At 35.4% G+C, this 16,574-nt stretch overlaps 1 protein-coding gene across 3 annotated transcripts in view; it reads right to left on the bottom strand.

Moving 5' to 3' along the window:
• Positions 1–16,574, bottom strand: part of Piezo (piezo type mechanosensitive ion channel component) — a 1,325,935-nt gene that overhangs the window by 780,739 nt on the left and 528,622 nt on the right. For all 3 annotated transcript variants that reach the window (XM_090398322.1, XM_090398324.1, XM_090398323.1), the window contains 2 exons: positions 8,871–8,960; positions 474–674 (listed from right to left, as the gene is read on the bottom strand). In XM_090398322.1, the coding sequence (XP_090254448.1) occupies positions 474–674; positions 8,871–8,960 (291 nt within the window). The remainder of the gene's footprint in view (positions 1–473; positions 675–8,870; positions 8,961–16,574) is intronic.

The raw sequence follows: 16,574 nt of genomic DNA, 5'->3' as shown, positions 1-16,574 counted from the left end.
TGTAAAGACTTAACCTCACCCCCTCCCCTCTGCCCCAAACAAATAACAATTTCTATCATAGAGAAATGTAATAGTGCCTTAATGATAATCTTTCATGATGCTTATAATTAATCATTTACTTTTGTAATTGTAGGTACTGTGTTTTTAAGTTGTATTTGCTAACAAAGCATAAAAATATAAACAGTAACAGAAATCTAAATAGCCTATGAAAATGGCATGATGTATATGTCAAACTAAAAGCTGTGAGGTTTATACATGTAACAAAAATTATATAGAATTTGATTTCAAACTAGAAAAAAATTTTCCTTTTAAACATGAAAATGTACCATTTTCTGTCACTGCATGTTCAATGTAGTTTCAAAAATTAATCCACAGTTTTAACAAGTAATTAAAAAATACAGCCTTCAACAAAAACATATAATTCATCTCACTGTATGTTTATTGTTAAACAATCAGAAAATACGATTACTTACTTCTATCCCAAACTTATAAAAAAAAAAATTTACAATATATTTTAAGCATTCTTTAATATTTTCATCTGCTTTTGCCCGAGTAGAATCTGGGAAAATAACTCCAGGTTTAGGATCTGCTTCATTCAAATAAAATCGCTGAAACTTCTGCCGAATTTTGACAACAGCTTGAATAGTAAGAACTAAAATTAAACCAATATATCCCTGTAAAGAAAAGGAGAAAACAAAATTATTAAAGAAAGAATTACTACAGCATAAAATTGATTATGCAAAGTCACTTCTAATTTAAGTTGAAGCATTTTTGAACAACATTATTATTATACAGGAATTTCCATAGAGCCAGAAGATTCATTGCATGATACTTATCACACCTTTCCTTTAACCTTTCCTTTAACTCATTCATTGTCAGGGCACCAATATCTAATTCTGACAATCTATTCTACTCATTCAGCACTCTTCGAGCAAAAGAATTTAGTCTACACACCCTTACTAACCACACTCTTACACAACTTTCAGGGATGTCCCTTAGTTCTCTGTCCATTCATTATGTATCCAAAAGTTTATTTTTTGCATCAGTCTTATAGCATCCCTCAACAGTTTCTATCATGTACTATCTTTTCTGTCTATCAACTAAACTTTTACAATCCACACACTGTCAACCTATCTATACCCATAGGAAGCATTCTATAGACCTGTCACCAGCCTCTGATCTCCAAGAAACTCAGGTGACCAAACTTTTTTCCAACTAAACTTCTGCAATACACACACTGTTAACCTATACCCATAGGAAGCATTCTGTAGACTGTCACCAGCTTGGTCACTTGTCTATGAATTTCCTGAATCAGTATCTGATCTACAAGAAACTCAGGTGACCAAATCTTTCCACAATAGTGTCAAGATACGGCCAAATCATAGTCTTATAAAGAGAGATAATAACCTTCCTATCTTTACTTGTTAATGTTTTTTTTCCAGCAGCATCCAAGCAATTCTATGAACTATTTTACCAATTTTTGCAACATGTCCTCTGAACAACTCTCTGTCCATCATTACCCCAATTCCCTAGCCTTACCAATTTAGAAATAATCTTACATTTTGCAACGTAATTGATAACCATTATCCTTCATCCTCCTAGTTTTAATTTCAAATATGACAACACAGATTTTAAGGTTGGTTGGTTAGAAATCTGGTTGAAGTAGCTAAGATTATATGTATTATCTCTGTAAAGTGCCAATGAGCCTCCATAGCTCAGTCAGTATAGACGAAGCCCATTGGTCAAAAAGACCTGGGTTTGACTCCAGTCCATGACATAAGGAACCTTTGTCTAGTCTCTTTTGACTAAAGGTGAGTTAGCCGGTCTCATATGGAGGTAGAGGGTTTTTTCACCTGGATGGTTTGCCAGTTCTTTCGTCCCTCAGAACTGGCAAACCATCCCACATGAACACACATGGATTACAGTAATAAATACTTGCCCTTAGGGGGTGCAGCAGAGGAGTGATAGCAGGCATTAATTCATTGTAAACTCCTCATTAGGGGACTCTACCCATCCTAAGGGATGGATGAGGACAGAAGGAAGAAATTGGCTATGTTCTTCTTCTATTCGCTTATAAGTTTTGTTGTTGCCTTTGTGTGCTATGTCTCATATTGTTGTAATCCCTGATGAAGTCTCGGTGAATGAGATGAAATATTGGAAGAATTAAATAACATTTTTAATCCTTTCTTAGTGCTGCTTCACTCCATTAATCTATACGTCCTACAAAATGGAAGTAGGTGCCTATTTCAACTTCTTCAATACCTGGAAAAATGTCAACTAATCAGCAGCCACCAACACAGAATCTAGCATCAAGATCCTTAGTAGATCCAGATCCCTTTGCTTACATCATCCTTCTCTGGACACAAGCCATAAAAAGGACTAGAGAAATCTGGGATGTTGCACTTGATATTTCAAGAACAAATGCTAAGTTTTGGCATTGAGAGCTTCAACAATTTGCCATTTTATGGTCTTCCTCCCTTTTTAATTGAATTGCCTATTTTCTCTCAGAAAGCAGACTGAGACTTCTGTTTTCAGATTTTCCACCTAATGCAGGTTTCCACAGGAATCTGTTAGTTCACCGACCATACCTATTTTCTTATTTGTATTCATGACTTCTCACCAATTTCAAAGCCCATCCACCGAAAGATTCATACAACAAATCTTTCGGTGCTTGAACATCTCAAGCTTCAAGATCATCTATAATAAACGTCTCAAAAACTGATGTCAATACCCTCCTTCAATGCTTTCAAAATACAATTTTGCCTTTCTTCTTCTAAAAAACACCTTAGTTCTTCTTCTTCTTTCCTTATCTTTGAAAATGCTCAACAGTCAAGATCAAATCTCTATATTCAAACACTGACTCTTTACTTTTGGTCTTCTGTGACATAATAACATCACTAATATTCTCACCTTTCAAAAAACTTTGAATTGATTTTCACTCAAGGCAAGACATTAGTTTTCATCTATCCAGTTACTTACTCTGTACAAATCTGAAATCTTCCCATCTTTAAAACACTGCTCTCAAATTTGCAATAGTGCACCTAAAGTCTCTCTAAAAATTCTTGATGTGGTTCAGAAGAGAGAAGTTCAGTTGAGTGACAACTCTCTCTCACACTCTTTTCAGCTCTTGTCTCAAAGTCAGTTAAATTTGGAATTTTCTCTCTTCTGCAGATATTTCCAATGTGCTGTTCAGCAAAGCTAGCATCTATTATGTCCTCATTTGTGCCTAACTGCAACATACACAACAGCTGCAAAAAGTCAGTATTTCAACTTTTACGGTTGCAATACTGACTTTCTAAACCTGCCACTTCTATTCAACTTTTATTCCATCAACCTCCAATCTGTATAACAGCCTTACCATGAATCATTCCCAAGGACTACAACCTCAACCATTGAAGAGTAATATCAACAGGTTAATTTGCTCTTCATCCATCTGAAATTTATTTGCTATAAGCCTTGTGGTCTCTCTTGTGTAGGAGTGAGATTACACACATACATACATATAAATCTAACTGATAGACTGCAAGGCCAGCAGCAAATAAATGCTGTGCGTGTGGGCTGAGATGAAAAGCAAAATAATCTGTTAATATCATTTCCTTTGAACTGCTGGAGGGAGTAGTCTTTATATATTAGCATGTATACTGGCTAAAGTATACTTAATTAGGTAGATAAAGTCATAAGTTTCTTCCCTTTTATACCTGTTGCTACAATCACCCTAAATTTTAAACCAAATTATATGAAACACAACACTCTTTAATAAACCAGTTGTTCCATATCATAAAAATACTAAAAACACAATTGCATTATGACACTCTTTGCATTTAAGAATTTATTCTATACATCCCTTTCTGGTGCCAGGCTTTGTCAGTCTTTCAACAGGTGAAGAATTACTACACACAGAAACCCAACTCAACCGACAGATATTCACATGCTTGCTCAGTTCCATCATTGTCAACCTCAAAAGCTAGGGATCATATCAAGAGTGGGAGCACTTAAGCTGCCCATCTCATAAATAATGATAAAAACTTAACCAAGGAACTGAGTTTCACCAGATTCCGAAGAGTGGCTATGATAAATGAAATGTTACCAGATTTATCTGTAAGTACACCATAAAATAGTTAGGATAATAGTGAAAAATAAAAGGATATATAAACAAGAATATAATTTCTTGGCAAGTTTAATTTGATACATTCCCTCTTGTACATCAGCTCCATTTCTACAAGATGAAAAATTTCTGAAGAACTAGAAAAGCAGAAATGTGTTCAGACTTTAACTGTACAAGAATTCTTACTTTGTCTAGTGAAACTGATGCAGCTACCTGAAGTGCCCAAACAATAATTTTACGATATAAAAAAGTGGAACACATCACAGATCTTAAACCAATGTTATTGCAAGACCAAAAGAAAGATATTAATATCCACAGTTGTTATTATACACAATCCTACCCATCTAAATATAAACTTTTGCTACCAGTTATCAGACAGTTACACACCTATTATTATAATTACACAGCTCTTGCTAACCAAACTCTTATTCAATTACTAGGGATGACCAATTGTTCTGTTTCTTCTAGCCAAATGATGAAATATTTCCTCTGCATTACTCCTATAAAACCCTTTTATAATAATAATATTTCTTAAATAAATATTTAAATATTTCTATCAAATCTGCTCCTTTTCCATCTATCAACTACCTCCTGCAACCCACAAACTCTCGATTTATCATCCTAGGGGCATTCTACAGGCCACTCGCTATCTTGGCCAATTCCTGTGAATCCTCTCCACTACTTCCTCATCCCAAGAAACCCAGGTGACCAGAACCGAGCACAATAATACAGATGTACATGAGTGCGATCCTCAATCCAAACTCTGAACTTTTAACTATCCATATCACCAACATTATATCCATCCCCATTTGTTCAAATTTTCAGAGAGTTCAATGTGGCATTCTGTCAAGCACAAAACCTTCATAAAATCCAGCAGCATCATTGTGTAATTATTCTCTTTATATGACTTAGCCATAACTATCATAAAAAGTGAGCATGTTATTAAGGAATGACCATCCCTTCACAAAGCCATGTTGTTCCCATATGGTATCATATGCTTATTCACCCATTCCTGAATTCTGTCTCTGACCAACTTTTCCATCACTCAAAGATACTGATGGAGCTAGAGTTTGCTATTCCAGTTCTGGAGTCTCCTTCATTCAGTATAACATTTTTTCCCTCTACTCCTGCAGGACTTCACTAGAGCTGATACTTAAGTTAATCATCTGAGGCAATGCCAATTCCTTTGCATATTTTCATAACATGCAAAGTAATATTTCATGATATTCTGTAATATCTTATTGATGAACATCTATTTTAACACCAGTTTGTATCATGTTTATCACAGAACTAGCTCACCTGTATGACAGATCCTCGAAAAGTGATCATTCAGTAATAACTGTTTTGTCAGTTTCTGTCATCTCATTATATCATTAAAGCTATCCATCTATAGTCATTCTTCTTTGTGCTTGCTATAGCAAAAGAACTCTGAATTTTCCTTTGGCCTGCTTGGCTAATTTCTTCACATAATATGATTTTGGTTTTCTTATCACCTTTCTATGCCATGCCCTGCGCAAGAAGTTTGCTAATCACTGTTATTTATTTATTAATTTATTTTATTTTTTGCAGCTTCTGCTTCTGCTTAACGAAATCACTAATCCATCTAAATGTTACCTGATTTATTCTCCTAACCTTGGGAATCCAGTCTGATATTCCTTCTCACTTGATCTTTTGCTTCTAGCATCCTTCCTTTGTAGATTTTAATACAATGGCATTGCTTCAATTGGATATAATCACATGCCACAGAGTTCCAAATATATTTCTTAACTGAAAATTTCACATGTCAACAAACCTCCCGAGTCAACACTCCATTATTACTCTCCCCAGTTGCAATATCTTGACTATGGACAGATACAGCAGGTCGAGGGAGAAAGCCATTTTGGATTAAACTGGATGTCATATTACTATAGGATTATTTAAATTGGGTTTACTGTAGATATATCTGTGTGAAGTCATTACCATAATCTTTCTGGCTTGTGCCCTCAAGGTCTCCAAGGCATATATGATAAATCACAATTAAAGTTCAACTATTACTAGTTTCCAACCAGCCATTTGTTCCATATTAATCTGTTATTTGTCAGGTTTTAATAATATCTTACATGTAGTTTTCTGAATGTGCCATTATCTTCAGTACAGCTCAGCACAATATCTACAACTCATTGTCCTCTGCATCATTCCCAGAAGCTTCTGTGTTGTCTTCACAATTTTGGCTAGGTGTCCCCTAAATTCTTCTAGATATATTCTGGGACGTTTTACTTTCATTTCTACTTCGAACTTCCATTTAGCTAATATTTCATTCCCACTCTGTTTACATATTTTTGAATACTAATAACACCCAGTTCCTTTATGCAAAGTCAAAAAAATTGATTACACAATGAGCTAGGTTAGGTTATTTTATTATTACCCAAGACCTAAAGGAGTCAAAGACTCATCTGGGAGGTCCTTTTATCATACACACAACTCATCATACTGTGCTTTAAATGCACTAAAATTCTCTGCAGACGCCACACTCTCCGGCAAGGCATTCCAATCATTCAACACTCTGCATGAAAAAAACCTGCTTTTCACTCCCCTACTCACACCCTCTTTATACAGTTTCCAGGGATGACCTCTGGTTCTCCTCTGGTTTCCTACTATTTTCTGTAGAACCACTCCAGCACTGATCCTATAACAACTGCTTATTAACTTGTAGGTCCCTATCATACCTTCCATACCCCTCCTCTTCCGCCTGTCCACCAGACTCTGCAAATTGCAGCATCTCAATCTTTCTTCATCCTCGATATTCCAGAGGTTAGAAACTACCTTAGTCAGTCGCCTCTGATTCCTTTCCAATATCTCTTTGTCCTTCTGAAAACCAGGTGACTAAATCTGGGCACAATGGTCCATGTGTGGCCTAATAAAAGCCTTATACAATGGAACAAGAATCTCCCTATGTCTACAAGTAATTGTCCTCCGCATCATTCCCAGAAGCCTTTGTGTTGTCTTCCAACACAACATTTCAGATCCTTATCCACTATCATCCCCAGATCTCTTATTTCCTCCACCTCCAACAATATATCCTCACCAAGCATAAATTCTACATCCCATCTTTGTTTTCCAAATTTTAAAATCTTACATTTTGCAACACTGAACATCCCTATTCCCATGCCAAATCACTCAATTTATTGAAGTCTTCTTGTAAGGCCACAACATCTTCTCTACTCTTCATGGTTCATCCCAACTTTGCATCATCTGCAAAAACTGAATATCTCCATCCAAATCTTCACCAATATCGTATACAAGTTAAACAGTAATGGCCCTAAAACAGACCCCTGAAACACACCACTAGTGATTTCCCTCTTCCTGGATATCGCTCTCCCATACACAGTTGTTGATACCTATCAGATAGCCAGTCTCCAATCCAATGCACTAATCTAATATCTGACCCCATCTGCTCTAGTTTGATTATCAACTTATCCTGTGGTAATCTATCAAAAGCATTTGCGAAATCTAAGTTTATTACTGTGTATCCTTCTCCTCTGTTCAAGGAAGCAGTCACCTTATTGTAATAAGTAAGTAGATTACTAAAACATGACCTCCCTTTAGCAAATCCATGCTGTCCATCAAAGATAATACCATTGTTGTCAACTCGATTCTGAATACTAGTTCTCACAAGCTTCTCGAATAACTTAACCACAAAATCTGACACATAGATAGGTCTATAGTTTGATGCTTGAGTTATATCACCTCCTTTATGAAGTGGCACAATCTTGCCCTCCTTAGGAACTTGACTCAGTGCAAGACTCCTAATAAAAAAAATATATCAAGGTCAGTATCAACTCCCTTGCACATTCCTTTAGAATACATGATGATATATTATCAAGTCCCACAGCTTTATTAACATCTAGTTTACTCAACTCCCCATACACCTGTTGCTCACTTACAGTCAGTCTGTCCTCCACATCATCAACTGCTCTCAATCTCTCCATGAACTCACATTCACAAGATTGAAAGACCTTTATGAACTGCTCATTAGGTATCTCTACCACACTTTCCACAACAGCTGTAAAGAAGTGAGGGGAAAAAATGCTTATTATTATTATTATCACGTGACACCTCCAGGGAGGCCACAGACTCATCGAGGGAGGGCAGCTACTCTACATCTCTCTCTCCACCAAATGAATCCACCAATGCCATCTACCGTCGATCATCACTAGCATTTCCACAGACAATCACAAACATCCATGCCCATGGCAGGATCTGCTCCAGCAGCCTTTTGGCTGGAAAGCGGATACGCTAGCCACTTGGCCAACAGGCCGGCTGAATTATGGCTTTTATTATTACAACCATAATTCATTAGTTAAATGTATGCATTCTTCTGGCTTGTTTTGTGGGAGGAAACATTTCAAGATTAAAAACCCATAGTGCTGGCTAAACTCACATAGAATGAACCATAAAAAAGATCAACTCGACAATAGCAAATCTTTAATACCAGCACTGTATATCTTGAATAATATCCTTAGAAATAAATGAATTGTGAGATGTACGAATTTACATTAGTTCTCATCTTGGCCAACAGATGAGATATGTTCAATAACACGGTATTATAATTATGCTACTCTAATCAAAGAAATGTGCAACTGGTAAACATTATTTTAAAAATAATAATAATGAAGTTGTATATAGTTTCATTTCAGAGAATTCTTATTTGAACAAAATAAACTTGTAGTGAAAAATAAAGTCATGTTTAAAATAAGTTACTTCTACTTAATAATTACGTACATACCTTGCAGTAACTAGCCAAATCAGATGTTGTATTGAAACCAATCCATTCCCAATTATTTACAGTTCCATTAAATGTAAGGTTTTGTTCAGTCTAAAAGTAAATAAAATAAAACACATATAATTCAATGTGAAAGCATTAAAAATCTTGTTCAAATTTTGATATATATTCAAACATATTTGATGTAGTGCAAAATGCAACATTTAAGTTAAATTAAAGATGTCTTAAGAATAATTAATATCATGTTTTCATCATCATATGATGAAAAAAAAAAAAAAAAAAAAAAAACAGAATTTTCATATAATGATAACTGCTTTTACAGCCATTAGGAATATTAATTAAATGCCATATTTTCAATTCACCAAAGATTTCCCCTTCCCCATCCACCAAATATAGTGAGAAACTTATCATTTTCATTAAGAAAACTTCATTTCTTCTAAAACTGCTAATTAACACATCAAGCATGTAAAAGGAAATAAAGCATTTACAAACTTACTAAAATGTATATTTTGTATAGGTAACAAAGGAGAAATTATCTATATTATTATTCAGGCCTCCATGGAGTCAAAAGACTCATTGTGGGAGGTCCTTCTTAGGAGACACAAAGTCTATCATACAACTCCTTTAATTCATTGACTGTTCTTGCTGTAACCACTCTCTCAGGCAATGCATTCATGGTTCAATCACATTCCATGAAAAGAAACCACTCCTCACCCTCTTGCTAACAGAACCCTTTCGTAACTTCCAGGGATAGCCCATTGTCACTCCTTCCCACCATTCCATCAAGCGAAAGAATTCCCAACATCTACCCTACAACTGCCTCTCAACTGTTTAAAAGTCTCGATCATATCACCTCTCCTACTTCTATCCACCAAACTTTGCAGTCCACATTCCCTCAGTTGATCCTCGTAACTAACATTGTACAATCCTGAAACCATCTTTGTTATCCGTCTCTGTACCCTTTCCACAGTTAATTTATACCTTTCAAATCCTGTGGTCCACATTTGAGATCAATAATAGTCTAAGTGTGGTCTGATCAGGGTCTTATACAATGGAATGATAACTCATTTATCTTTGCATGTCAGCATCCTTCTCAGTATTGCAGCAATCCTCTGGATTACCTTCACCACCTTCGCAATATGCTCCCTCAATACAAAATTAATAATGGAAAAAACTCACGTACAAAGATTATTTAATAGCATAATTTTTGCCTGTGTTTCACAGGCATCTTCAGTACATTAAGCTCAAATTAAACAATAACTGACAATTCCAAAAAGCGCCACCTAAGTAGCTGTTGTAAGATAACTAAAAAGGTCAATAACTACCCTAAAAAAAAAAAAAAAAAAAAAAAAAAAAAAAAAAAATCAATACAATAAAAAGTTAGGAAAGATTAGCTGATTTGTAAAGTACTAGCTTCCATAAAGGGGATAGAAGTAAGCCGTCAGATCTGTTTAAGTTAGGAGAATGAAGTAGAGTTTCACATGTTTCTTTATAAAGGCATTCCATGAGAAACTAACTTTTGTGAAGAACTCGTCTTTCTCCGATGAACTCTGTGTCTAGTGAAGATGGCATGTTCTGTAAGTCCAGATTTTTCAGGTTTAAAGTATTCAATATAAGATTAGTGTTCTTCTAACCGAATAGAGGCAGATCTTCCCATTTGTCCGAAATAAGATAATCCACAAGAGCACAGAATCTGGTAGACACCTGGATGATTAAGATGTGGAAGCTTGTCCTTAGGAGAAGTGAGAAAGGTGAAGTAGAATCAAATAAGCCGTTGGCCTTTTTAGATCTTCCAATTCTTCGCCAACCAGATGGTAAACTAAATTTTCTCATTTTATAGAAAGACGACTCATACAGGCAATTATATATCAATGCGGAATCTCATCACCATCTCAGTTAAAAGAAAGGAACTATTAAAACACTGGTTCATCGGGCCTGCTCCTTTTGTTCTTCAGACGATCTTTAACAGAAAGAACTATAATATATAACTTCTTCCTGTCTATCTAATGGTTATAAGAATTGCTTCATTAAAAGAACTTCGAGTAGTTTTAATATGTCTTCCTCTTCAAATACAGAAGAAATAACATGCATTACTATCCCTTATGTACAAGGCATCGGTGACCAAATAGCAAAAGTTTTAAAACCACTGAATATTTTTGTTGCCTTTCGGCACCGTTTAGAAAAATCTCCACCTTTCTCACTTCTCCTAAGGACAAGCTTCCGCATCTTAATCATCCAGGTGTCTACCAGATTCCGTGCTCTTGTGGATTATCTTATTTCGGACAAACGGGAAGATCTGCCTCTATTCGGCTAGAAGAACACCAATCTTATATTGAATACTTTACACCTGAAAAGTCTGGACTTGCAGAACATGCCATCTTCACTAGACACAGAGTTCATTGGAGAAAGACAAGAGTTCTTCACAAAAGTCAGTTTCTCATGGAAATCATTTATAAAGAAACATGTGAAACTCTACTTCATTCTCCTAATTTAGAAAAAGCAACTAACAGCAACTTTTTAGAAAAAGCTTTAGAAAAAGCAACTGACACAATGAAAAAGGAAAAGTTGTTCCTTGTTAGGAATCTAAATAGCAGAGTAGGAAGTGATTGTCAGACATACAAAAATATTTTGGGAAAATTTGGAGAAAAGAGCAAAGCTAATAATAATGACAAGTACCTGTTCGATTTCTGCTCAGGACATAGAATGGTTATTACTAACACCATGTTCCAACATAAAAATGTGCACAAATTCACATGGCAAGGAATACGAAAAGTCTCGTTGACTATGTTATTGTCGATAGTGATGTTTTCTCCCTGGTGCAGGACACCAGAGTGTACAGAGGATTTGAAATTGGAAGCGATCACTATTTAATCTTGAGAAGGATAAAATTGAATTTCATATTGAAAAGAATAACATGTAAGAAATTTTTTAAAGCGAATGAAAGTTGAGCAGCTCTCAGATGTGAACTGTAGACTAAAATACACAAAGATTATTGAAGAAAAAATGAAAGAGTTTGAGAACAGGAACCAAACCTTGGAGATTCAGTGGCAAGCCTTGAAGAAAACCCTGATTGATTCAGCCAGAGAGACATGTGGTGAGGTTGTCTGCAAGGATAGAAAAATCAGAACTCCATGGTGGACACAAGAAGATAAAGAGGCAGTGAAGGAAAAGAAGAAAGCATATCAAAAGTTCGTAGAAAATAAATCAACTTGTGCTCTTAGATAATACAGAGAAAATGTAAGAAAGCTAAACACTGTGTAAAACTAGCTAAACAAAAGTCATGGGAGGACTTTGGAAAGAACAAAGAAAATAAATCTCAAGAAGGTGGTAAGATATTCTGGAGGTTGTTGAAGAAGTTTAGAAATGGAGGAAAGAGTGCTGTAAAAAGAGTTACAGATGATAAAGGTAACATGAAAACTGGAGAAAAAGATATCCTTGAGGTATGGAGTAATTACTTTGAAAAATTGCTAAATGAAACAAGTAGTGATAGCACAGCGGTAAAAAACACTCAAAAGGCATACAGTCAGGAATACATATTCATACTTGAAGTATAAAAAACCATCAAAGGCTTGAAACGTGGAAAGGCAGCAGGAGTAGATGATATTCGACCAGAAATTATGAAGTATGGTGGTATAAAAGTCTTACAGTGCTTTTTTTAAATTAAGGGGATATAAAATCCACATTGTTTCAAAACCGAATGAGAAACTCAAAGATTGGAATCAGAGAGTTTCATGCTGAATATAGTAAACTATACAGTATCGGCAAACACTAGCGGGAGCTAATGCAAGTGACCCTAGTACGTAGTACAATACCGGACAACTCGTTGCAAAGGTAGGTAAAGTTCTGATCGCTGTTCATGGTATTTTCCATAATGTAAAAACACATTTCCTAGGAAATGTATGCTGTTATTATATTATGGAGGGAGGTCACTACCCAGACCGGTTTCAGCCTTTTTTCAGGCTTCATTAGTGAGTAGCTAGACCATAATACCAAAGTGTATAGCGAAAAGAACTTATATACTCTTCTTCATTTTTTATTCAATAATCTATACCAGTTTCCAAAGATGTGCAACCATTAAGTTACTTAAATATAAAGAGCTAATAAGCTTCATTTCGACGAGATAAACAATATTTTAAATTAAGGGGATATAAAATCCACATTGTTTCAAAACCGAATGAGAAACTCAAAGATTGGAATCAGAGAGTTTCATGCCAAATATAGTAAACTATAAAGTATCGGCGAACACTAGCGTGAGCTAATGCAAGTGACCCTAGTCATTTAGTCATTTAAAATATTGTTTATATCGCCGAAATGAAGCTTATTAGCTCTTTATATTTAAGTATCTTACAGTGCTTTTTTTCTACCTAAAATTTATCTGAAAATTAGGATGTATCCTATAAGCTGAATACATCTTATGGTGTGTCTCTCATACATTGATTTGTTTTTTTATGTATGTGCAGTTACGTTTTTTATGTATGTGCACCATCACTTGTCAGTAATGTGTAATCGATTTGAGTAGTTGCATAGTCATTAACAGTCACAAATTTAAACTAGTAAGCAAAACATTATTATATTTCATTTTTTTTATAACCCCATGGATTCTATGAAGCACAGATATAGCAACAATTAATAAAAGAAAATTCTAAAAAACACAATCTCTGCAGAAAACTGTCAAAATGACCAGAAATTGAATTAAATTAAAAATTGAATTAAACTAAAATTAAATTAAAAACTTAAATAATGGATCGAAGAAGATCGAGTTACTGCATATCATCAAAAATTATTATTCAGCAAGCAAAATAATTGGAAAGAAATAACACTGATTTTAAAGGTTGCTATCATGGTGCTTTAGATTTATGAAGAGAAATTATTTATGTATGCATGCAAAAATATAATACCACAAAAAAAAACTGCCAGATGAATTTGAAAATAAAATTATTTTGAAATATGAAGATAAATAAGGATTTGAAAAGAAGATTAATGAAATTTATAAAAATTTGTTTATATATTTTATTTATATATGAAGAAACCATAAATAAACGAACCACCTACATTTCTACCCATGGCAGGATGAAGACTGTTCTGGATCTACTACTCCCATGGTTACCCAGTCCATATTAGGAGAGTGTCACAAACATCCATGCCTACACAGGATTCGAACCCTTAGCCTCTTGGCTGGAGAGCAGATAAGCTAACCACTCAGCCAACCAGGGCAGCAATTTTATATATATATATATATATATATATATATATAAAAATAGAGATCGTCAGGATCAGATTTTCACTTTAAAATAATAATTGGGAAATCATGGTGATATAACAAACATCAGTTTAAGTTTTTCAGACCTGCAAAAGACATACAGGGTGTTCGGGATAAATTTGACATATTTATAATTAATTATATTTTTCCGTAAGTTACATGTATTAACACACACTTCTCTTCATTTAAAAGTTTGGACCCTTCTTCATTCATATACAAGATGTCAGAAAGGATGGATAGCTGGAACCCACCTGAATCATGGAAGAGAATAACTTGTATCATGATGATTCGTGCCCGCCATCAAAATAAGGATATTACGACTGCTGCCCAATGCTCCCTGAATACAGTAAAAACAATCAGGCATGAACTAGAGACTTGCAATGGTGACTACGAGGATGTAGCAAGAAGAAAGATCCCTAGCAGACGATCTGATTGCGTTCGTACAGCAGAATTCCTCGCAAATCTGCAGGAACAGGTGTTGAAGAACCCTGACATTGGAATTCGGGCTTTGTTTGTGGAGTTGCTAACTGTAGTCAAGCCCTGGATAACAAGGGTAGCCAATGGTAGGCCGTATGTATGGCAGCAGGATTCGGCCCCTTGCCACACCTCTGGGAAAAGTCAAAAATGGTTGTCTGAAAATTTCTACGACTTCACCAGTCCAAATGTTTGGCCTCCAAACTCCCCAGACCTTAGCCCCATGGATTATTTTGTATGGGGCGCAGTTGAAAAAGACACCAATCGCACTTCCAGTAATACAAAAGCCCAGTTAATGGATAAAATTAAAACAGTTTTTGCGGCCCTTCCCAGGGAAACTGTAGCATCAGCTTGTTCGAGGTTCCGAAGCAGAATTGAAGCTGTGATCGATGCTAATGGTGGTTATTTTGAGTAAATCTTGTTGATAGTATTGTAATTAACTCTGCCTGTAATGTTTTTTTGTCAATTCATTAAATTTAATAGATACAAAGAAGATTTTCTTTTTCCTTACGAAACTGTCAAATTTATCCCGAACACCCTGTATGACAAGGAGTCAAGGGAAAAGGTATTCAAAACGCTACAGTTATACGGTGTCAAAAGGGCATTATATCAAACATACCCTATTAACACTGTTATAGGATATGTTTGATATAATTCTTTATATCAAACATGATATCAAAATTGGAAATGTTAATCTCAGCTCTTTAACTTTACGCAGATGATGTTATACTTTTAAATAAATGCAGTACAAGTCTGCAAGATTCCCTGATTAAATTGAATAATTGTCATAATAAATTTGTTATGAAAATATGCAATAACAAGACAATAAAAATAGGCAGGAACACTGAAAATGTCAACTGTGTTGTGAACAGAGAACCTGTGGAACAAGTAAAACATTTCAGCTACTTGGGCACAATTTTTAGCAAAGATGGCAAATTAAATAAGGAAATAGAGAACATAATCAACAAAGCTAGTATGGTAGAGAGTCAACTGGATAAATTTATATGGACTAAGAGAGAAATTATTCAAAACACTAAATTAGCTGTATATAAGACAGTGTTCAAACCTGTTTTAACTTATGGATCTGAGAGCAGAGTCAGAAGTAAAATACTTGACCAAAGACTAGAGACTGCAGATATGAGAGTCCTGAGAAAGATTAGGGGCAGAACAGATGGCATCAATGGCAATATCATATTAAAAATGAGGATATTAGGAAAGAACTTGACATTGTCAGCATCCAGGAATTCATTAGCAGAGCTAATCTCGTGGTATGGTCACTTAAACAGAATGGGAGAGGACACAAGTGTTCTCTGCCAGGTTGGCAGGAAAAAGACTCAGAGGAAGACCAAGATATAGGTGTTTTGACAGATAACAGATTGATTTGGAGGAAAATTGTTGATAGGAAGTTGGTAATGATGTAAGTTCCTCATATAGTACTATCACAATACCCTGTACACTCCTTGAGGGTGTACAGGGTATTGCACACCCTGTACACCCTCAAGGAGTGTACAGGGTGTGCAAACCATTTGCACAGCACCTTTAACATGTGTACTAAATGGATGTATGACAATCTGAAATGTGTGATATATTGAGCTTCCCAACGAAGCGAAAAGAGACTAGTCCAAGTAGGATGATTTGGAAGAGACTATTTTTAGGGTACAATTAAGAGATACTATCTCACTCACTTCAGTCCTATCTAAAGTGATGGAGAAAACTCTCAACTCCTACTCTACTTCAAAGGTACCCAACTATTAAGCAACCACCAGTACGGATTCCATCGAAACCGATCAACAGGAGATCTACTCTCATACATCACCCATCGCTGGACAAATGCCATGGAGAAATTTGGCAAATCCCAAGTAGTTGCACTTGATATCTCTAAAGCCTATGACCAGGTCTGGCACAAAAGCTTACTAAGCAAAGTCCCATCATTTGGACTGTCTCAGGACTTCTGCAGATGAATTGCCAGCTTC

The sequence above is a fragment of the Typopeltis vanoorti genome, chromosome 9, assembly GCF_054136105.1.
Source record: "Typopeltis vanoorti isolate ZY-2024b chromosome 9, IOZ_Tvanoo_1.0, whole genome shotgun sequence".
NCBI lineage: Eukaryota > Metazoa > Arthropoda > Arachnida > Uropygi > Thelyphonidae > Typopeltis > Typopeltis vanoorti.
Note: the sequence above shows the minus strand (reverse complement) of the source record. Positions and strands in the feature narration are given on the sequence as shown.